The following is a 24,093-nucleotide window of genomic DNA, read 5'->3' as shown; positions in this document are numbered from 1 at the left end:
TTTTTGAATATGTATAATCTCCGTCTCATCCCCTGGGGGTGGTTGGGTTCCTCAAGCTCACATCCTGGATGTTTGAGAGTTCTGTGCAGGATCACAGCTTTTTTCTAGGAGGACTTGTCACACTGACTGTGGAATCTGCATGGAGCAACTCTTCCAGTTTGGGGGTTGCAGATCTTAATGCTCCTATCCTACCATTGGGACTGCTTTGGGCTTTACCTTCCACATCTGCTCCAGTTGATCTTTCAGAGTCTGGTACTTTTCAATTTTCTCGTATCGCTGTATACAGAGAGCAATGTACTGTATGTAACCTAAGCCTTTAACATATTTGAAACTTTTAAAATTCAATTTCCATTAAATAAATACAAAAAAGAGAAAATAATCAGGCATCTCGCTACATAACAAATTCTCAAATTTGCTGTCTGTGTTGTCTGCCAAAATTATTGGAGATCCTACACATTCTCATGGTGCTCCACAGGGCAGCCCAATCAACCAAATCAGAGGCTTTGCAAAAATTGATAAGCTGAAAAGAAGCACTGCTGATTTTCTAAAGATTGACAATTATTCAACTGTAACTGTTGTTAATTTATCATAAACACTGTGTGTAGATGAGTACACCTTGAAACTGTGATTATTATTCTGCTTAACAACAGTGAACACTGACACAAGCAATACCAGACAAGCGGTTCACCGATGTTTTATCTCATTTAATAGATAAACTGATTGCCATTATTGCACACAGAATAAGCCCCCGGCCTTCAATATTGTATTATTTCATGTCACCTCACATGCAGCACAAGACTGCCCTCAAGGCTACAGGTTTGAGACGGCACAGCATTATAGAAATATTGTTAAGTATGAAGAAGAGGATTGAGATGTGAACACAGTGTGAAACCTTTTGCAGAAAAGCTAAAGTACAGTTACACCTCAAGTCTAAAAAACCCAAAACAACACTCCAGCCGTACACGTTTGCCCAGTGTCACCAAAATTATAGTGATTAAAAAAAAAAAAAAAAAAAAATCACTTCTTGTAATTTCATCTGAAGCTTCAGGTAACCTCAACGACGCCATTTTGCTGCAAAGCAAAAAAGAAAAAAAAAGTTAAATTCAAGATGATTTTCTTTTCCTTGTTAATGACATAAAAAAAAACCCAGCTCTCAATAAAACATGTTCTATGGGTGTGTGTAATGCAGTGAGTGGATGGACTACCTCTAGTGGCTTCAAAGCAGTTCTCACAGTGCACAGTGTGGTGGTACACCCAGATGGTGTCGCCGGCTTTCAGGTGACTCAGAGAGTTGTTACACACCCCACACTGTTAACAAAAAACAGACACACACACACACAAATCGCCCCGTGGGCATGAGGAAAGAGATACATGCTTGTTGGTTCACAGGGTTTTGCAGTTAAACGTGTCGGTTTAGTCGTCAACAGATATGGGTGGTAGGTATAGAAACATCGAGCAAATGAAGAAAGTGGTGGGGATGGACAACCCAATCTCACGCCATTTCGTGATGGCATCACGGAAAAGTAAATTAATCCATCGTTTGTGATAAATCACAAAAAGCTCCACCTTTTCGTGATGGGAGCAAGAATTCATTTTGTGAAGGGAGCACGAAACGCAGGGTGACACGGGGGTCTGTGGGGATTAGGGTTAGAAATTGTAAAATAAAAAAACCCATCACGAAAATGTGACTCACTTTGTGACGGGGTTTTTTCTTTTTTATTTTACAAGCATGAAAAAAAAAAGTGTGAGACTGGGCTGGGATGGACTGGTTGTCCGTCTGGGTGGTTGTCATGCAGGAATCATGGCTGCTCTGTAGTGTGTTGGATGTGCAGATGCATAGAACCCATTGCTTGCTCCCAGAGTTGACCTGACCTGGGTGCTAATGTTCAGTTATTGGCAAAGCAAAATTTTCTGTTTTTTGCGGGGTTTTATTTCCATTTGTTCGTTTGTTTTGTTTTTTGACCCAGCAGTCTCAAAGAGGTTCTTCTCTTGCACATTTCATTCTGACTTTTATGACTCAAGTGACATCTACGTCCAAAAAAAAAGGGGGAAACAATGAAAAAACTCACTTTAAAGCAGAAAGCATGGCAGTTGATTTTCATGTCAGGCAGGACCATCTTGGCGTCACCGCTGAAGACTTTACGGCAGGAGGTGCACAGGTCTTTCTCAAGCACAGGTCTAGAACATAAACAAGCACAATGTGGCTCTCAAAGGACAATATATAGTCATGCTAAAAATCTGACAACATGAACTGTAGTTGCTGAATACTAATTAACACCAGCAGTCACAAAGTAACTCCCTGAAGGTCTGCAGATATTTGCTTGCAGGTTAATTTTTAAGAACTGTAAGGGGAATAAATGTCCACATCTGTAGGGTCCTGGTGCTTCCTGTCTTACTGTACGGTTGTGACTAGGTGACTTTTGCACTCGGTCTCTTTGAAGAATCCTTGAGTGCCACTGGAATGACTTTGTCTCAATTGGACAGTTGTACGGGGTGACTAAGAAGTTATGAGCCCGATCAAAAAAAAAAAAGTTGGGCATGGTTCTCCATTTTTTCTGCATTCTGAGAAATCAACATTTCTCAAGAACGTGTGACGTTTTGACTCATTGGGTGCAATGTTGAGAAATGTTGGTTTGTCAGAATGCAAAAGATGGATTGAGAAGTGGGGATGGACTGGTGGTCTAATTGGGAGGTTGCCATCCAAGACCCAAGGTGGTTCTACTGGGCAGTGGAAGCAGCGTCATGTGGAACCAGTGCATGCTCCAGACCTGACCTAATCGATTCAGTTTTACAGTATACTAAACTGTGAACTTAACCCTCTAAATAAGTGTCTCTCATTAATGCTGTAGCTAAAAAATAAATAAATAAAATACCACCACACTTACCTGTCAAGAGTTGAGTATGTACTCTTGATGGAGGTTCTAGAGTAGGGGGCATCTGACAGACCATCATCAGACCTGTTTTGGGAGTAATATCATTAACAAGCTACAAAACAATCTGCACACAGACATTAAACTCAAACAATAATTCATCCCTTCTACTACCTGCTGGTCTTGTAAGATGTGTAGACAGTAGAAGTGGAACTGCTGTACTCATAAATACAAAAAGGATCATATATTATACATTTAACAAGATGAAATTCTAAATCGTTTCTCAGTGTTAATAAAGGACAGGATCCCTGATTTCCTACCTGCTGTCTGACCGGCTGGAGGGCCTACGGTTGCTGGTGTAGTCGTCACTGCAGGTGAACACAAGACAGATGAGGTTAAGAGTTACTGTAGACACATTTGCAACCATTTGTATAAAATTAAGAGGCGTGTGTCTGCGTGAGGGAGATGTAGATAATGTTATTACGTGGACTTGATGGTGTAGGAGCTACGGGAAGACGGAAGATCGTCGCTGTAAGAGCTGTAGCTGTGTGTCAAACAGACAAAAAAAAAAGATGTCAACCATATGGAACAGCAACTTTGCTGTGAGATATTTATAGTTAATTTAGACATCAGGCAAATCAAGGCCAATTAGGTTACGTTTGGTTGGCTGGTTCGCTGCAAAAACATAAAAAGTTAAGAAAACTTAAAACAGAAGGGATCTGGCTACACAGACATTTATAATTTTCTCAGCTTAAAAGATATGTCTTGCATTAATTTACATGAAAAAAGTTTCCTTAAACTGTTATGTTACATTTAACCAACTCAAAATTTGGATTCAGATCAATGCATAATTATTGATTCAGTGAACTTAAAATAATAAGTTTGTAAAAAATAATCTTTTATGCTACACTGAAAAAAGAACCAACTTAAAAAGTTGTTTCAGTTGGTAACACCTGAATGAATTAAGTTGTTTGAACTTAAGTTAGTAAGCTAACTTACAAACTTAAGTTTAAACAACTTTATTGATTTAGATGTTACCAACTGAAACAATTCATTTACATTGGGTCTTTGTGTATTGTACTGGTCTCAGTGTATTGCAGATGGTTTAATTTCTGTCATAAAACTAATTTCTAATAGTTCGCCAATTTTTCCAAGGTTTGAACCAGGAGGAATTTGGGGTTTAGCGCAGCGTTTTCACAGACAAGACCCCTTACCAAGCTTTTGCCTTCAAAGCTACACTCTAAAAAAGAATGGACTAAAAGTAATTCCAACACAGCAACTACTTTTACAGTCAGACTAACTCAAGTTTAGCAATGCATTTAGTTAAGCGGTTTAGTATAATTGATTTATCCTAGACAAGATTAATTAAGTTCATCCAACTTAATTAAAAGGTTTTGGTGCAATTCACTCATCGAATTATTTAATTTATGTTAATCCTACTTCTCTATATTACCTCCATTCTACCCAGAAATGTCCATGCAAATTGTTACTTTAAGATTTTTTGTTTGTTTTCTGAACATATTTCACTTAATTCAGAACAAATGACATGTTTTATAATCAAACTGTTTATTTCAAAACTACTGTCAACCCACGTCCAACAATTTTATATGAACATCATGCTGAAAAAGACCCTGTTCAGTTTGTTATATATAAACTAACTCGAAACTAACATGAAACATTCTTTGAGTGTAACTTGCTCTACTACTTGAGCTACAATATTCTTTAGACTATTTATACATCCATCCATTTCTGAATGTTTATCGTGATGGTGACCACGCTGGGGGTGGAGCCTATCTCTGCAAAAAAATAAAATTACAACCTACAAATGTATTTATTTAATTACATAAAATGGACATGACTCAAATAAACTCATCTAATATTCACGTGAAACTGGTGCATCCTGCAGTAAACATGGTTATGGTGTAGAGCAGATGGTCTACAAACCAAAAGGTTAGAGGCTCAAACTCTGACTACATCGGTCTCAAAATGCTCCCATTACTAATCCAAGAGGATGGAGTTAAAACAAGCTACAACACATAAAAAGCCTATTTTTCACCAAACTTATTTTAAGTTTCACGGAAGTAGTCAGTTGAAGCTGTGAATTGATCTCAAAATTTTGTTTCTCAAATGTAACATAGACATTTGAGCAATATTTTAAACTAAATTGCCCTAACTACTAACTTTGAATTGGAAAAATTGAAAATATCTGTGCACTGGGTTGCCTAAAGTATTCAGGTTTTCTCATGTTTTTTTTTATTTATTATTTTTTATTTTTAACAGTGTTGACTTTGTGTTTGATTGGCTAGTTCGATCAATCAATCAATCAATCAATCAACATTTATTTATAAAGCGCCGACTGGTGTCCAAAGTGCTTAACATTAAAAACACAAATTCACAAAAATAAAACACATATAGTAGAATAAAATTTTAAAACAGCACATAAAAAAAAACACAGAGCATGTCACCTCCCCACTGAGTGTTAAAAGCCAGTTTAAATAAATAAGTCTTTAACTTTGATTTAAAAAGTGCTAGGTCAGGAATAGTACGTAACTCAAGAGGTAGCTCGTTCCACAGTCTGGGGTCAGCTACCGCGAAAGCATGATCACCCCAGCGTTTATATCTTGACCTTGGAACATCTAAGTAAAGCTGGCCAGACGCCCTTAATGTCCTACTGTAGGTGTGCAAAGTTAAAATTTCAGACCAGTAGGGAGGTGCAAGGCCATAAACAGCTTTAAAAACAAACATTAAAATTTCAAAATCAATTCTAAAACGAACTGGAAGCCAGTGGAGTGAGTACAGGACGGGCGTAATATGCTCACGTCTAAAAGTGTTTGTTAAAAGACGAGCAGCAGCATTCTGCACCAATTGGAGACGTGCAAGAGACGACTGATTAATGCCTGAATAAAGTGCATTACAATAATCAAGTCTGGAGTTGATGAAAGCATGAATGGCTGTCTCAAGATCACATCTACTGAGAAAGTGCTTTATTTTAGCCAAAAGGCGAAGTTGGAAAAAACTAGCTTTGACAACAGAGTTTATATGTTGATCAAACCTCAAACAGCTGTCAAATATCACTCCCAAATTCTTGACAGCTGGTTTTACATAGTTAGCCAAAGCACCAAAATTTGGTGCTACCAGATTTGGTATGCCAGAGTGCTCAAACACCATGATCTTCGTTTTACCATCATTCAGGTAAAGGAAGTTTTGGGACAGCTACTGCTTTACATCGCAAATACAATTAAATAATGATGACAAAGCATCACTCCCATTAGTCCTCACAGGCAAATAGATTTGCAGATCATCTGCATAACAATGAAAGGACAGATTGTGCTGGGTTATAACTGACCCCAATGGCAGAATGTACAAAGAGAATAAAATCGGCCCAAGGACAGAACCCTGTGGCACACCACAAGACAGATGAGCAGTTGATGAAGAGAGGTCCCCAATCATGACAGAAAAGCTCCTTTCAGCCAAATATGATCTAAACCACTTAAGTGCAGTATCATGAATGCCAATAAAATGTTCTAACCAGGAAACAAGTACTGTGTGATCCACAGTATCAAAGGCTGCTGTGAGGTCCAACAGAACCAGCACAGCAGGATTCCCTGCATCCACTGACAAAGTAATATCATTATGAACTTTTAAAAGTGCTGACTCAGTGCTGTGTCGCGATCTAAACCCAGATTGGAATTTTTCAAGGATGAGATTGTCTTCTAAAAATCTAGTTGTAACTGGTTTACTCAAAAACCTACCGACTGATGTACATGTGATGTGGAGACAGGGTGAGAAAGAACCATTTACTTTTTTTTATCAATCTTGAGCAAGGCTACACCAGTAAATTTATAAATAAAATGATTCTCAAATGTTCTCACTCAGCCACGTTACTGAGGTCTTTCCAAATATATTTTCTTGACCATTTAACCAAGTTTAATGAAAATCAGTTCATCTGATTTTGAGCAGTTCTGTTAACAAAGAGAGGAAAAATAAGGAAAAGCTCTCAAACTTTCCTGCCAAGGCCAAAACTGACGTTTTATTTATTTTTAAATTATTATTCTTGATTATTAAATAATCTAGCTACTCCTGTCATCAATCCACCTACAAAAAGTCAGTGGTATCAATTCTAGGGACTCAGCCTCACAGTTGTATAAAATTCTTTCAAAATGCTGTTCTTTATTTTTGCCAATAAAGCAACCCAACAGACAAACCAAACCTAAGTGAATACATAAGCTCCTTTGGAGAGTTAAAATGGTTTGCCTTGATATTAAGGGTTTTAGTTGTTGTTTTTGTTATGTTTGGAAATTTATATGACATTAACTATAAATAGAAGCTACTTCAACCTCCTTAACAAGTTGTAGTTTTGTCCACTAGTGTTTTACCGGGTGCACAGTGTTTACCTGGTGGTCTGGTAGGAAGCTGGAGATGACAGAGATGACCTTTCAGTTTGACTGGATGTTCTTGTCAGTATGGTGTCATACCCGTCATCGCTTGACCTGGACAGACAACATGATCACCAGCCTTAGGTTTATTTATACACAAGCATATAATACTTCAAAGAATGACAGAAGTAAGTCCTGTAAGACCCTAAAGCCCACTAGTGTTAAAAACATGATAAAACAGAAAAAAAAGATTGTAGGAAGTTACAAACAGAAAACTCTTAAGACTAGTTTTAAAAACTTTGTGAACTGTTCCATAACGTTAGTGCACAAACTGCAAATTCTTGATGACCTGCTGTCTTTTTCTTAACCTTTGGTACATGCAGCAGGCCACGTCCATTGTGACTGCAGGGCATAAGTGGGCACATATGGCCAAAACCAAATCAGCCACAGGACATGGCACCCAACAATCCAGCATTGGGGAATTTGGAGAGTGAAGTGGAATACCTCATTGCAAGATACTTCCCCAGCCAAGGCTGGTACACAGTTACAGCTGGGTGGACTAGAACAGTGAAGACGAAGAGTTGTGTCCAAGGATAGACAGAACAAACACAGGTCTACATATTGGTAGTCCAAATCCCTATCCCACTGATTTACCTGATCCACTCTGCAGTCAGCTCAGTGGGTTGGGAAAGACTGACAGGTGACGTTATCTTATGTTAGAGGGTCTTTGTGCACCTTTAACATTATTTTTGAATAAAATGTTACTGATTACTAGTAAATGTAAAACCTTGTCTCCAGTTCAAAACATGACAGCAATTTCTCACCTCCGTTTATCTTTTTTTGAGAACTATTTCACAATCACATCGTGGATTTCAAGTTATGACTTTAAGATGGTTAAAGCTGAATGATTTAGAGATTCAGTGGAGGCCTGAAACAATAGAACTCTACAGTATTTTACAAATGTGTGCACTGAAGAAAAACAAAGAGGTTACTAAAGTCTGAAATGTGCACAATATTGTGTAATGAAACTTGGTTATTAATTAATTTCCAACATGTGATCCCTTTGATCTCTGAGGTTAAAGTCGTTACCTGGTTTTGGTGGAGTAGGTGGTGTAGCTGGACGGACCGCCATCAGTGTAGGAGCTGTAGCTGCATGTCAAAAAGCCAAAATAAGGTGATAGATATGATTCACCAAATTAGCTTTGAAATATTTTTCGATTTAATCTCGGAATAAATCTTTCGATTATGGAAAGTAACTTTTTTGAAAATACAGTAAATCAATGAAACCAGACACCAAATTAATTCTTTGTGATTCATTGACACCATAATACACTGCTCTGCATGGCGTCGATATTTGGTAGATTCTGTCCAAAATGACCCACTTTATTCTTGACTAACATGAAACCCTTCCATCATCTTTAACCATTTTGGGTCCAGATTGTTTGAGTTAAACCGTTATGACTTTGAGTTTGCCCTTTCAAGGTTGCCTCAAATCAACGATACTGACACCAATAAAAAAGTCATATGTGATTTCATATTAGTGTTTCAAGGTAACTAAACCAATTCCTCAAAATAGCGAGATGCATAAGCACTGGGACCCAATTCTGACCTGGTCCCGTTGCCTTGGCTTTTAACTGATTATTCTCTCAATTCTCTTTATTCTTGGCTGAACCTCAGTCACTCCAACAAAATGTTTTGAATTATGTCGTTCACAAACACAAGGAATACAAGAACAAACAAAACACCAGCATATACATACATACATACAAGTCTCTCTATAGTCCAAATGTCAATCAACGTCTGGTGGTCTTTTCGATTATTCGGTCAATTATTATTTAAAAAAAAAAGGTCAGCAGATGAGTGCCTAATGAAAATAATTTACTAATTGCAGAACTGACTAACACATATGTCCACATTCATTCAGCTCATGCGCCCTCATAGGGTTCAAACTCAGATGTTAGGAATCTCCGTATTATGGAATCAAACTCACCTATTGCTGCTTTTCACCGTTACCGTGTCAGTACTGGAAACAGGGATTCTGATTTAGGATTTTTTTTTTTATATACATAATTATGGATCATGACAATTATATTCTTTATGGATAAACGCTCACCTTCGTATGGTGTCACTTTTTATGGAGCTGCTTCTGATGGCCTGGGGAATCAGTGTATCGTAGAGTTTATCCTCAGGGCTGCAGAGGAATCACACAGTATAACACATAAATGTCCATATGTGCATTATTGTGCTGCTCCCTGACCCTTTTAAAGAGTTTAAAAGATGGGCAACGCAGGAAAATTTCCTCCAGAATGAAAACTGATAAATGACGTGTTTCTTGTAAAGGTTGGTTTTGTTATAGTTTCATGCTTTCTAAATCAAGGATTTGAAAATAAAATGAATACTTGGACGCTCCAAATTATATTGTGTATACTGAAATGGTATTTGAGGCTGTAGTTCTGAAGGGGAAAGGATGTTTCAGGTGCCCGTCCACCCACAGTGGATAATGCCTCTACTCTAAACCAGTTGCCACCCCCCAAGGACAAGACCCTTTGAGCTCTTCTGTGGGTTCTTCTCTTCCAGGGATGTTCCAAACGTCTTTCTTCCATCCCCTTCAAAGCGTGCTACTCTCCAACACAAGACACCTGCAGAGTTACTGTGGCTTCCAGAGTATAACTCATGTGTTTTTTTAACTAGTTTGGGAGGTTCTGCGAGTTATACTCTGGTATGACATACATTCATTATTAACAATAATTACTAGATGCACAACTGGATGTCTTTGGTACAAGGGTTGATTGAAGGATCTTTGGGTACTGCTGGAATCCTTTTGTGTCAACTGAACAAATACTCAGAGACAAAGATACGGAGTATCGTGAGGGGAGATCAACTACAACATTTTGGCCATGTGACACACCTCTCGGCATGATCCAGCACACAGATGAATCAATATAAGCGGCTGGAAAAGGCCAAAGGGACGCCCATGTTTCACTTGGCTGCTACAGGTAGATGATTATTTTTGGATTTTGGGGATGGACCAGCTATCTGCCTCTGTGGTTGCCATATGTAAAGGGTAAATGGACTGCATTTATATAGCACTTTTCCATCTGCATCAGACGCTCAAAGCGCTTTACACATCAAGGTTGCTGCCATACAAGGCGCCCACTACACACCAGGGAGCAACTAGTGGATTAAGGACCTTGCCCAAGGGCCCTTAGTGATTTTCCAGTCAGGCTGGGATTTGAACCGAGGATCCTCTGGTCTCAAGCCCAATGCTTAACCACGAGACCATCACCTCCCCTACTGGACCATCACCTCTCCTAAAGTGGTTCTGCAGTGTGGTGGATACAGTAACATTGTTATTCAGTAATACGGGACATTCTATTAAATATTCTAATGATATAGTTGTATTTATTTTGACATATATCTTAAAATATGTGGTTAAAATTCAGGTATGCCAATAATTCAGACCAGGACTGTAAATTCTAAATATATTTTGAAATCTTCATGTCAATCTGATTCTTATTCAGACCCCTGGCCTAAACAATAACAATAATAATGTCTATTGTTATTATATGGCTACGACAGTACGGGTGTTCCTATTTGGCTGATTTATGGTCAGATTTTTTCCCATATCAAACCTTTACATGACAATCGGTCCAGATTGCGTATCAGAGTTGCGACTTTCTTTCCAGTTTTCCCGACGCGAAATAAAACAAAACAAAAAGTGAACAAATAAATTATGAGCAACGAAGAGGACCGTTCCCCGAGCGAATTTTATTACCCTGACGAGTTTGAACTGGAGGAATTAACAGCAAACAAGCTCAAAGTGGACATGCAAAATGAAGACCAACAAGATGAAAACACAGCTCTGAACAGCCATATAATAAACAAATTATTAACCGTCAAGACCGTGGTCTGATATTTTCCCGTACAGACCTCGCGCTCGGTTAATAATCCTTTATTATATCACCAACACTATGCTACACTTTTAAATGATACACTGTGGCATGAGACTCACTCGACAGAGCTCGTCTTCACAGTCACCGTCTCAGTCGTGGACGTGTTTGATTTGCTGTGAAAAACACAAAATAAATACTGAATGACTAAAACACACACACACACACAGAAAAATATGTCGTCTACAGACGCTGTAGACTTGATTGGTGAATAAATTGATCACCAGTCTGGGGTATAATCTTCAATGGAGCTCAGCTCGTTAATTTGGTCGCTGATCCTGCAGAGCAAACATTTCCTCACAGGTTATTGTCATCACTGTGGTTATAAAATCGAGTGAATCAAAAATGCTTAAAGGAGGTCTTACTCAGGCCTTATCTCAGTCACTTTGGGTTTGGGCGTGTACGAGTATGATGATGTCCTGTGAGAATGGGAATAACATCACACGCATGCCACATTTTAGGAAAGTTTCTTCACTTCATTGTGTGTGATGCATGATAAAGATTAATTAGTAACCTAAAGTAGAATAAATAAATAAATAAAAATCTTACGATTTGCTTGAGAGGACCCGGTCAGTGAAAGTCTGAGTCGGTGATTTAACGGACCTGGAAGAAGACATCATGTTAAGTGATACAGCCTTCAGGGCAACACGTGGCATAATGATGCACGTATAAACAATCAGCAATGGGCACAGCTCATTATCTTAACCGCTAGTTAGCAATACTATCATTTTTTTTTTTTACATATTTTAACGCAGCCTGGAATGTACGTGCTAATCCAATAAGTGAAATCAGCACATCTGACGAAGCATCACTTTGAGTAGGAGGAGGAGCAAGTCCTCAAACCAGAGTAATTGCATTTATTAGTCACTCACTCTTTTACTGCTTGTCTCGGATCAACAGCTCCAGTAAGAGACCCCAAACTTCCCTTTCTCGTGCCACATCAACCACCTCTGACTGGGGGATCCCGAGGTGTTCCCAGGCCATGTGGAGATATAATCTCCCCAACTAGTCCTGGGTCTTCCCTGGCATCTCCTCAAAGATGTGATATGCCTGGAACAACTCCCTAGGGAGGCACCCAGGGGGCATCCTTACCAGATGCCCAAACCACCCCAGCTGGCTCTTTTCAATGCGAAGGAGCAGCGGCTCTACTCCGAACTCCTCACGGACGACCAAACTTCTCACCTTATCTCTAAGGGAGACACCAGTCACACTCCTGAGGAAGTCCTTTTCGGCCACTTGTACCCGTGATCTAGTTCTTTTGGTCATAACCCAACCCTCATGACCATAGGTGACAGTAGGAACGAAGATTGACCAGTAGATCGAGAGCTTCGCCTTTTGGCTCAGCTCCCTTTTCATCACAACAGTACGGTGGAGTGAATGCGAGGCCGATTCTCCCGCCAATCTCACGCTCCATTGTCCCATCACTCATGAACAAGACCCCTAAGTACTTAAACTCCTTCACTTGAGGCAAGACCTCATTCCCTACCCAGACTTAGGCAATCTATTGGTTTCCTGCTGAGAACCATAAAAAATGTTTTCCATGTGTATTTTTATTTGTTAATATTTCTTGTTCATATAATACTTTTCTGCAGAGTGAATATGCTGTATTTTAATAGAAAATACTGTTTAATTGTTGATTTTTTTCAGCTCGTAAGGTCTGTTTTTCAGGGTTCTAGAGCCAACAAACAAACAGGCTAAAGTTAAATTCATATAGTAAAAGTTATTGATTATTGGTAGCAATAATAATTATGCTTTGTAGATTAGCATTGTCAAATTAGCGGTTATGGAAGCTAACTTTTGTTTTTTTAGGTTCGCTGTGCCCGCCGTTGTAAATGTTGTGGGATTTGTTACTTGGTGGTGGTGGTAGTGGTGGTCTCAGTGGCGTTACCACTTTTGGTGATAGTCGTGGTTGTATAGCTACAGGAAGAGACATAGATTAGCAGCAAAGGTAACACAAAATAAGTCACTTATTTGAACTTTTAGTTATTTATTTTTGTTAAACTGTTGCACATATTAATTTCCTACCTTGCCGCAGGATCATCTGTATAAGAGGTCCTGTTGTGGCAAATATCAAATTCACATTATTATAATGTTATACTGTTTTGTGTATTAGCATGTAGCAACAGATACACTGTTGGAGAGAAAATGACATATGCTGCTACAAAAAGGACAGAATTTAGATGGTTTTTTAAAAAAAACAAAACAGTATTTTTATAGCAATTTTTTTCTAGCACCTTGAGCGTTAAAGATGATAAAGATTAGCTCATAGCAACAGCAGAGCTAAAATTGACACAGCTGGGCAGAATGTGATCATTAAAGGGCATCACCAGTGTTTTACAACTCAGGCTCCATTTTTAGACGATTTGGGATCATTTATTCAATGGGCACAAAAACTAAATTACTCGGTACATTATTGATTTTTTAATGCAGACATAGTCACCGCCTAACTGGATAATTGATGTAATGGCATGGGGCAAGCTAAACACACTCAGAAGTAAACCTCTTCTTGTCACCACTGAACAGGCAACAATGTAACTTTAGTGTTCGGAATCAAAGAGGATCCCTGTTGAGAAAAACAGGCACATGCATACCCCAATAAATGTAAATAAACTTTTTACAAAGGCTCATTATAGAGTTAGCTGGTTGCACTGGAGTCGACCGGCGTGGTTGTCTACTTAGTGACTCCAAGTTGACGACTGATGACAAGCTTGTTCTGAAAAACCCATGACATTTCCACCTGCTCAGTGTTGACAAGAAGCAGTTTACTGAGAGTGTGTTTAGCTTGCCCCACACCATTACAGTTATTAGCCAGTTAGCCTGTGGCAGTTTTTGAATTTTAAATCAATACTGTGTTGATTCATTTCGTTTTTGTCCAGAGTGAAAAGATGAACCCCAGCGTGTCTAAAATACAGCCTAGGTTGTAACGTCCTGGAGTTCCCCTTTCAGTCTGACAATGGGAGAAAATGTTTGAGGGTGGAAAAAAACAGGTTTTGTTGTTAACAAAATCGATAAAGATTTGTAATCTAATCATTAAAGCAATAAAATGTCTCTTTAGATGAATGTAGTTGCCTTTCAAACCATCAAAATGATGTTCCATAATGCGACCAACATCCCCCTACTATCTTGCATATCAATTCACACTTCATTGCTAATTTGTTGCGTTCAATAACACAAAAGCTAATGTGGATGTTGTTGTTGTCAATGCGGCTGCTCCCGTATTGTTCGGGGTCGCCACAGCGGATATAGCCAGATCCGCATCGCTACCTTATGGGAGTCAGTACCTTACACCTTACTGAAATGTAACTTAGCCTAGATCTAGACTGACATCCAGATTGGTCCCATTAGTGGTGCTCCAGATTTGTATGAAGAACACACACCTTTTGCTGTAGTATGTGCTTGAACTCTTGGTAGATGGGAGGGTGCTGCAATCAGAAGAGATGCACAGAGTACTTCAAATCAGGTTTTATTAAAAGTGCTTCATCTTATCTATTTAAGATAAAAATTAACAGCTGAAATTATCCAGGCCGTGTGTGTGTGTCATGCGCACCTGCTGTTTGAATCCTCATTATATGAACTGAATCTGCATCACAGAAATAGTAAAAGGTACTTATTCATATATAACCTGGCATAAGATACCAAAACATGTCACAGGTGCTGCTATCAACACACACACACGATGCATCATCATACTAAGCATATGTTTGTGCTTGCTGTTCCACTACTCCTCTGAAGAATTTGGCCCAGTTTCCACCAAACTTCATGTGTGGATAACAGTCATATCCCCAGAATTATCTTTAAAGGGTTTTATGTTGGCAAATGTCAAATTCCTTGGGATCAAAAGGTCAAAACATAGGGGTGTTTTTTTTGGCACCAAACTTGGCTGGAGTTGCTTGTTTTATTTATTTATTTCCGAGCTCAAGTGTAGAAATAAATATAAAATTTTCTCATGAAGTAGGCTACAATTCAAATGGCTTTTATTTCTTCTGAGTACATTTTTTAAATTAATCCTAAACATTTTGGGATCATTTTAAGCTTCTTTATTAAGATGAAAATCAAAGAAGTTTTTAACTTATTTTTAACGACTGTTCACTACCCGTCTGCAATACCTTTACGGCCAACCAGAGGACCACGACCCACTCTTTGGGGATCACTTGAAAATGATCCTGTCAGTAATCTCAGAAAGACTTTGCGTCACATGTTATACCTCTTGGTGAGAGCCTGCACAGATGTTGAGGGGCTGCTTGTTGTTGTGGGGCTTTTTAGTTCCTCAGTTCCAGAGCTATGAGGGGAAAAAATTAAAAATTAAAAATTTGCACACAAATGAACTTCAGCTAAAATTCAGATTTGGCCTTTATTTTTGAAGAATTAGTGTTGACCTTGAAACAGTGTATTGGCTGTAGCTGCTCAGAACACTTTTAGCAAAGTTTGGATCTTGGCTGAAAGGAGAAAGGACAAAAAGTATAAAATATTCAGTCCTGTGAGGAAGAGATGAGAGTTTGAATGAAAAATGTGCAGAATTTTTTATTTTTTGCCTGAGGTGACATCGCCTCCGTGTTCATGAACACCCCCCACGTGGCAACCGAACCCCGTCAAACTTACTCAACATCTTCATCCTCAGCATCGTTTTTCTTGATCCAGCTGCTGTCACTGAGCAGAGTTGAACTTTTTCTGGTTTCATCTGCAAACACCAAGGCACCGAATGTGAAATTTTAACTGTTTAGGTGTGGTTTTTTTGGGGCTTTTCAGCCAAAAAAATTCTAAGCTAAATTCATACAATAGAGTCAAGTGTTGTGGTGGTTTATCATTTTCAGTTAGCTGTGCCACTCCCAATTTACAAATAAGGAAGGTTTACGAAAATGATGGGAAGAATAATTCATGAGGTGAAAGATGAAATGTTCCATTCAATGAGAACATCTCATCTTTCACCTCATTAAATAGTCGTCCCATTGCACAAATGAAAACACATTCATTATTTGTTTTATATGACACCTAAAATAGATCCTTGCCATTTGATATTTAAGGGACTTGCATTTTGGTGTGTGTCACTGGTCCTTTGAGGTCAAGAGGTTCCAAACAGTCCAACATGAACTTTAAATAGCAATCCAATCCAAAACTGTTCTCAGTCAACTTGCAAAAACAGTCTGATAGTTAAAAAACAGCCCAATCCAAAACGCTGTGCATTGACTTCTTCATGTACAGACTGCCGTCGGCTTTCCTCAGTCTAGCGAGAAATCATGACAGAAATGTGTCAAGCTCTTCATCTGACAGCACTTCTACTTCAGCTGGAGATGCCTCAGTGAATACTGCAAATGCCTCCCGATGCCTTACAGCGTACTGGATTTGTTTTTTGTGTGAGAAGAGTGAGCTCCGTCAATAAGCTCGATCAAATTATCGTCTGTCACCAAAGCAAACCCCAGGATGGGATGTTTGTTTTTAAACTAAGCACCTCCGCCGTGTCAAAGGTTGCGAGAGTAGTAGTGTGAGTGCGCGGTCCATCAGTGCTTCATTGCTACATGCACGCAAACACAACATCTCATGTCTTTACGTTAAGGTGGGTCGCAACGTGCAACGGTGCAAAACATATGGAACCAAAATTGCACGGTAAATGGAACAAAATTGCAAACGGGACGAATGATCAATATCATGTGACATACAAACCACCAATCAAATGGCAAGGATCTATATAATATATAATATGTAGCACTGCAGCATGTCCACACAGTAACGTCACGGTGGAGAAGAAAGTGACTATTGAAATGCATTAAATGTGAACAGTGATGACTGAATACTGTTTCTTGAATGTTCTAAAACTGTCCACACTATGTGCAGTATTCAGGACATTTCCATACTTACAGACTGTTTTTCTGCTCATTGTGCCTCTTTTCCTGCAATTGTGGGTCAAACACATCAAGGTAAGTAATCAGAATTCAGACCATCACTATACCAGCCGGCAGGTGGGACTGCAGCCTAAAACACCCATTTGTTCAGTACTGTGTAGTATGTATTGCTAAATGCTGAAATCTTTGCCGTTTTGTGACTTTGGACATTCCTGTACACGTTCGAATAGGAACCACAACATGCTGGTAGCAATGTTTCATCCAAAGGCTCTGCTCAGATCCATGCACACTCATTAAACCCTAAACTGGTTTGTCTTGATCTGTACCCACATGAAGTCACACCCACCCTCCACAGCACACCTTCTCCAAACACGTCACTGTCAGCAAAACACAGCGGCGGACTGCAACCTGGCATTAGCATGATAAAGACTGTGCTGCATGTACGGTACATGTACTGCTGAATGTTTTGTCACGCCACTAACTAGAGAAGCACTCAGAACAGCGCCGGCTGAAGACGCCTCTTTCTTGACTGAGAACTAAATGAACTGATCTGAGACTAGCAAGACGTAAAGACCAACTACGCCGGACCGGTTTCAATAGAGCGATACTGCACATCCACGCCGCCATGACCAGTGAGTGCAGGCGGCTGCAGGCTGTGCTGGGATTTCAGCTTCACGTCGCCACTGGGGGCAAAAACGCTGAAGTGGAAACATTTGTCACCAGTGGAAAAGAAGGGGAGGTGATAGCACAACACTTGTGAAGACATTAAACTTAATAACAATCAATAGATTGTACAAATTCTAGTCATTACAGATGTGTTCTGTGAGAACTTGAAGCTCGTTACATCGGAGGATGCGGGAAATACAGTCACTCAGCTTCTTTCTCCAGTGTGGTGATGAGATTTAGGAGGGCTGCCCGGCACCTCACCAAAAAGCTTCTGTGTCGTTTATTTACCCATAATCATTCATTTATTTTACTTTATTGCTGAATTAGTTAAAACTGGGTCTGCCATGAAAACAAGCCCTTTAATGTTTTGATCTGAGAACAGGAACTGGTAATAATGAACTGAAATTCATGATCAAAGAGCAAGAAGTTGCAACAAACAATAAACTAAATTAGCTGTTTGGAGAGTAGGAAGTTGCAACAATGAAGAAAATCAGCTGCTGTAAAATATGGAATGTTGTAAAGTTGTAATGAACTAAGTGAACGGACCTCATAGCAGGAAGTTGCAACAATGAACAAAATTAACTCATCTGAAAGCAGGAAGTTGCAACAATGAGCTAAATGAGCTAACATGAGAACAGGAAGTTGTAATGAACTAAATAAATTGACATGAGGCAAGGATGTAACAACAAACTAAATGAACTGATATGAGAAAAGAAAGTTGTAACAATTAACTAAATGAAATGATATGAAAGCAGGAAATTGTAACAATGATCTAAATGAACTAATCTGATAGCAGGAAGTTGTGACAAATTAAATGATTTCCTAATACTTTTTCACTCTTTACTTTGTCTTTTGTTTTATTGACCTTTGCAACTTTATTGTTATTTTTAATTTATTTATTTATGATTGGGATGGCAACTTGGTGCCCATTTTTTGATTATGTACAGCACTTTGGTCAACTGCTGCTGTTTTAAACATGCTTTAGAAATAAAAGGTTTGAGGTTGAGTTTAGAAATAAAAAGGCTGAGTTGAGTAAATGAACTATAACATCATAGCTGGAAGTTGTAATGAACTAAATGAACTGACATGAGAGCAGGAAGTCGCAACAATGAACTAAATAAACTGATATGAGAGCAAGAAATGTGACAATGAACTAAAATGAAAGCAGGAAGTTGCAACAATGAACTAAATGAACTGATTTGAGAGCAGAAAGTTGCAACAATGAACTAAATTTACTGATCTGATAGAAGGAATTTGTATCAGTGAACTAAATGAACTGACTTCATAGAAGGAAGTTGTGACAATAAGATAAATTAGTGATATGAGAGCACAGGCTTGCAGTGAACTAAATAAATGGATCTGATAACTTTTAACAGTGAACAAAATGAAATAATCTTACAGCAGGAAGTTGCAATAAACTAAATGAACTGATTTATTAGACGTATGCCAGCATTTTTAATACGGTTGGCATATGCAGGCTAAATCATCAAGTTGTGATAGGGTCATAAGAGGAGAAAAGTGTAATACCAAATTAAATTAACTGATCCAACAGCAGGAAGTTGTAACAATGAACAAAACTAAATATATATGAGAACAGGAAATCACAATTATTTGGAAACAATCGACTGCCAGAATCTAATCTCCTTTCTGTGGCTTTGAATACAGTAGTAATCCAGAAATATGAACAAAGAGCCAAATAAACAAATCTCCTCTGTAAAAGGAACAAAATGTTACCTCCATAACATAACCAAAAGAACTTATATTTAGCACCAAAACAACATCAAGTGTTCGCAAGTGTTCGTAAATTACAAATGCTCTGAGGGGAACCAAGGACATACCTGCATCGGTAGATAGAGCTGTTGCAACTAATTATTTAATAGTTACTTTTAAAATATGATGTAGCTTTTGATTTGTACATATGTTTACTTTGTGTGACATAGTTTTGTTGTTCATCTTGTTTGCTGAAAAGTAACGCCGCTGAACAAACGACAAATGAAATCTCTGCACCAAATTGTGCCTTTGTTCTTTCAGAACTGCTGTGACTGTTGATCACCAACACTGCGATCGAGTCGACGTAAACGGGATTTTCTGGTTTTTATTTGGAGTGATGTTTTTTTGTTTCTTTGGGAGTAACGCAAGTATTTGTTAGGATTACAATGAAAATGGCAAGTCCAAAATAAAACCAGCAATAGTCACGATTAAATGTCTCAGAATGAGAAGATATTATTGTATATCATATATATCATGTATATTATCAATGTGTGTGTATGTATATATATATATATATATATATATACACACACACTGACATTATTCATATGTGCATGTTTGTTCTTCCAAAACAAATGTCAAGTCAACAGAAAGAAAAACTCTCATTAACATATATGATGCCACTGTTCAAAGCAATCTGTAAAGTGACTTGAGTTTCTGTTTTTCTGTGACTGTGTCACTATTGCATGTGTGTGTGTGTGAAAGTTTTCCTCATCTGCTGTTGTCAGGGCTCAAGCAAAGGAGAGTGTCATAAACTATGGAAAGTACATAAGCCTTTAAGATTTTCTGGTCATTTTGTGCTAATGAAACAGAAGTGAGAAACAGATTACATACCTCCCCAAACAGCTCAGTGACGCTCAGCAACTCTCCCCGTAGTCCAAGTCCTAACACCTGTCTAACGCTCTTCAGGTTGCAATCACACCCTTGTCATTCTTTGTGGGAGGAGTCTGCAGGGGCGTGGCTTCAGGCAACAATCAAAGGCTTTCTGTCTGCTTGTACTAGCCCTCCTGTCGTCACCTGCATCTTCAGTTTCTGTGTGTTGTATTTGTGGTGTGAAGAAGGAATTTGTTGGATTGTGGAAGGACCTGCCTTTCAACATACTGCAGGGTGCGGAGAATCGTGTGCGCATATAGGACTTTAAGTTATACTGAATGTTGCACAAAATGTGAGAGATCATAACTGAGTAATAAGTAAAATATATTCACTATGAAATACTACAAACAGGACTGTAACACAGTGTGTGGTGTTAATTAATTATAAAACCCTTTTTGAGTAGCTTTGACATCTAATTCAATGTCAACGATCTTCAACCAGTTTAAAACTCGTAGGACAAGAGACAGACTGGGTTGGACTGTTTTACACCAAGTTTAATTGGCGTTAAAACAAATTTAAACAGGTACTATAAAATAATTTAAACCAGATGGTTTTGAATCATTTTAAATGCACCTGGGTGATTGGGTCAACTGCAAATCAGACTATGTTGACTACACCATAGGCATTCATTGTTGTCTTAACTATAAAGTGATATAACTCACTGGTAAATTGTATTACACTGGATTTAAACTTGACAAACTGGTTTATAGTACTCCAACCCAAGCATGATTTAAGATGGCTTTAAATACCTTTAAACTGATTTCAACTAATTTGGGTTTATGACTCAACTGAGCATTTCCTCAAATATGGTCCAACTTAGTTAAAAACATGCCAAATGACATTCACTTGTTGTCTGAATTCAGTATTTGGTTCAGCTCATGTACAGTTACATGAACTTAATATTGCACATGAGAATAAGTCCTCGATAAGTCAGGATACCCACTGGGCTGCTGTGGAAAGCAGATCAGATTCCACGACTACTCTTGGATGGGACCCCAGTCCATCACAGGTTACTCCTCAGCCAAGGGTGTTGCCTATTCACAGGTGGGGGGACAAGGACCACACAGATGAAGTGTCTTCTCCAATCACACACACAGACACCCTGAAGTGAACATAGTCAGAGTCAAACGGCATCTCTTAGGTTGGTGGCCCAACTCCTAAATCCCACCCACCTTAGACACAGAGTACTAATTGTAGGCTTTTCCTCATTTCAGAGTATTCAGTTTTTCCTTCCTATCTGTTGTGTTTATACCTCTGGTGACTGATGAAGCCGATGAAATGTGGGCATCTATAGTGATTCACTAGGTGCACATGCCCAGTTCACCTGAGCTGGTGTTTAATGACGTTGTGTCTACGCTTTTATTTGGGCATTTTCAAGTACAGCAATGTTGTTGATGTTGGTCCAGTTTCTTGACAATAGCTTGATATAAGGACCACGTTTCACACCCATATACTAAGAGGGTGGAAACAACAACTGCATGATAGACCGTGATTTTTACCTATATTGTGTTTTTATTGATGTAGACTTGTTTTTCTAATCTTCCATGTGCAATGTGGGCTTGGCATATTGTATTTTCAACATTTTTTGAAAATAATGGTTATTGTCTTATGAACTCATGGAACATCATGACATCCCCAGTTGTACAGAGTATTGCGGTATGTTCCTGAGGAAGTTGTCTAGAGCAGTGAAGTTCCTGTTTAGCAGGTTGCTGAAGTGTTCTCTCCACCTATTCAGGATGTCTTTGCTCTCAGGTAGGACAGCATTATTATCAGCTGATTGTACTGTGCCAGTTGAGCAACGGTGTGGTCCATGGAACTATTTGGTGTTTGCGATCAGTCCAGCAATCATCTACATTTCTTGCCATCTTGGTGATGAGAACCTTCTCCTTGTACAACTAACACTGTCAAGTGATGACATTATCAAGCATGTGACAATGTTTCCTTGGGGTGGGGGGTATTTTAAAGCAGGTTTGGGAGTTGGAACTGGGTGTTTGTGATAAACAGATCTTTTTCTGCATACAGACCAAGAAACAGTCCATTTGTATTACACTTTCCAACGCCCTGCCTCTCCATTACATTTTCTTACAGATTTTATCATTTCCTGAGACTGAAAAGATAAGCGTGTTGAGTTGGTGGCAAAACTGGTCTTTGGTTTTGTCGTCAGAATCTAAGGAGAGTGTTGTGTGGGCCGCCAGAAGAGGAGGTACTGCTGGCCCACCACCAGAAGGCGCCCTGCCTGAAGTGCGGGCTTCAGGTACGAGAGGGCGCTGCCGCCACGGACACAGCCGGGAGTGACAGCTGTTACTCATTATGTCCTGACAGCTGTCACTCATTCTTCATCATCCCACTCCATAAAACCCAGACGTCATCTCCACCTCATCGCCGAGATATCGTACTTCACTGGAGGTAATATCCTCAGCCGTTTGTGTTGCAATATATCTGTATATTGTGAGTGTTTGCAGGAGTACCAGTCCCTCTTTCTGTGGAAGCTGAGTGAGTGCAGGACGGGAATTCGGGAATTCACCTGACTTGGCGGCTCCAGTATTCACCAGGTTCGGTGGCGGCGGAAATCGTGTGGTTCCAGCTCTTCTCAGGACAGACGTCTTCTATCCTCGAGCCTGCCCACACGTCACCTTTGTGGATTGACTGTAATCACATTCTGAGATTGTATGTGTGTTCGTTGTGCACCTTCACAACATTAAATTGTTACTTTTTGGCTCATCTATTGACCGTTCATTTGCGCCCCCTGTTGTGGGTCCGTGTCACTACACTTTCACAACAGAGAGGGCGTTTTACAAGTGGCAAAGTTATATTCTGCAATTGATAATCTCAGCGACATTAAACTCTCGTTTATGAACGTTGGAGTCACCTGCATATTAGCCCTTTGAAGTGTTTCAGGATTTATCACAGTGAATTCTGGAGTAATTATATTATCACAGCCACGTTTGGGAACTATTAAACACTTGACCTTTGCACCTAACCCTTGTTGTCCGTTTTCCTGCTTCCTGGGGTCCAATCCCGTGTTCAGTGGTACCAAACCATAACACGTAGGCTACAGTTGCACTGGAGGATAATAAGTTGTGTCACATTTAATTCTTCTCAGGTCTTTTGCAGTTAATTTGTGTCTTTTCTTCTCTAACCTTTTCTTGCAACAAAACATTTGTTCGGTGACCACACCTCAATACTTTAAATATTTCTGAAAGGCATTTGACAAATTTTGACTTTTCAGTGTTTGTTAAATGCAATTTTCTTTTTGGCTGTGTTGCCTGAGGTACAGAAGCTGCCTAATAACTATGCACACCTTGATATAGGATGTTCATCCATTTTATGACACACCCTCCCTCATTACACAAATACATACCACCCGAGAATGTTTAAGTGCAATAAGCATTCCAGTTTGTCGCTGGAAAACATGCATAGAAGTGATGATGAGGTCATAATACTCAGTAGCCTAATAACTTTACAAACAGAGTTCAGAGAGTAAGTAAGTTGAGTTCTATACATGCGCTGAGGCCCTGTGGTGTATGTGATTATCAACAGAGTCTGTAGCGTTAAGCAGGTAAAAAGCCATGGCTCCCCCTGGACGGGAAGCCAGTCCATCGCAGGTTACTTACCCAACCAAGGCTGGCACACATATACAGCCGGACTGGACTTGGAAGATGCAGATGAAATGTCTTGTATAAGGACACACACAGGTTACATGACCGGTAATCGAACCCACGTCTATGCATTGGTAGCTCAGCTCCTTATC

At 39.2% G+C, this 24,093-nt stretch overlaps 2 protein-coding genes across 8 annotated transcripts in view; both read right to left on the bottom strand.

The window, feature by feature from the left end:
• Positions 1–11,349, bottom strand: part of slain1a (SLAIN motif family, member 1a) — a 44,236-nt gene extending 32,887 nt beyond the window's left edge. For both annotated transcript variants that reach the window (XM_034187208.1, XM_034187210.1), the window contains exons 1-3: positions 11,345–11,349; positions 9,790–9,797; positions 1,625–1,632 (exon numbers count right to left, since the gene is read on the bottom strand). The gene's annotated coding sequence lies outside the window, so the exon portion shown is untranslated. The remainder of the gene's footprint in view (positions 1–1,624; positions 1,633–9,789; positions 9,798–11,344) is intronic.
• scel (sciellin) lies at positions 690–20,506 on the bottom strand. 6 transcript variants are annotated; one of them, XM_034187212.1, is made up of 24 exons: positions 20,304–20,505; positions 17,050–17,087; positions 15,796–15,874; positions 15,573–15,632; positions 15,401–15,475; positions 14,744–14,776; positions 14,574–14,618; positions 13,222–13,251; positions 13,048–13,113; positions 11,746–11,799; positions 11,562–11,615; positions 11,421–11,474; positions 11,259–11,312; positions 9,360–9,437; positions 9,237–9,269; positions 8,336–8,395; positions 7,265–7,360; positions 3,355–3,414; positions 3,191–3,238; positions 3,045–3,086; positions 2,886–2,957; positions 2,070–2,178; positions 1,206–1,308; positions 690–1,071 (listed from the first exon to the last, which is right to left on the bottom strand). In XM_034187212.1, the coding sequence occupies exons 2-24, from the start codon at positions 17,066–17,068 to the stop codon at positions 1,055–1,057; spliced, it is 1,341 nt and encodes a 446-aa protein (XP_034043103.1). In that variant the 5' UTR covers positions 17,069–17,087; positions 20,304–20,505; the 3' UTR covers positions 690–1,054. The 6 variants fall into 6 exon arrangements, with proteins under 6 accessions (XP_034043103.1, XP_034043102.1, XP_034043105.1 ...); XM_034187211.1 differs by having other exon boundaries at positions 17,050–17,081; positions 20,304–20,504; XM_034187214.1 differs by lacking the exon at positions 9,237–9,269 and having other exon boundaries at positions 17,050–17,081.
• Positions 20,507–24,093: the final 3,587 nt, after the last annotated feature.

The sequence above is a fragment of the Thalassophryne amazonica genome, chromosome 14 (genome assembly GCF_902500255.1).
Source record: "Thalassophryne amazonica chromosome 14, fThaAma1.1, whole genome shotgun sequence".
Classification (NCBI taxonomy): Eukaryota; Metazoa; Chordata; class Actinopteri; order Batrachoidiformes; family Batrachoididae; genus Thalassophryne; species Thalassophryne amazonica.
The sequence above is the reverse complement of the archived record's forward strand: the minus strand, read 5'-3'. Positions and strand labels throughout refer to the sequence as shown.

Excerpts from the sequence above, each read along its gene's own strand:
- scel (XM_034187212.1), bottom strand. Across the intron at positions 13,252-14,573 it reads AGCACATACTACAGCAAAAG|GACCTCTTATACAGATGATC; the intron begins GTGTGTGTTCTT and ends TTGCCACAACAG. Across the intron at positions 9,438-11,258 it reads GTGAAGACGAGCTCTGTCGA|CCCTGAGGATAAACTCTACG; the intron begins GTGAGTCTCATG and ends ATTCCTCTGCAG.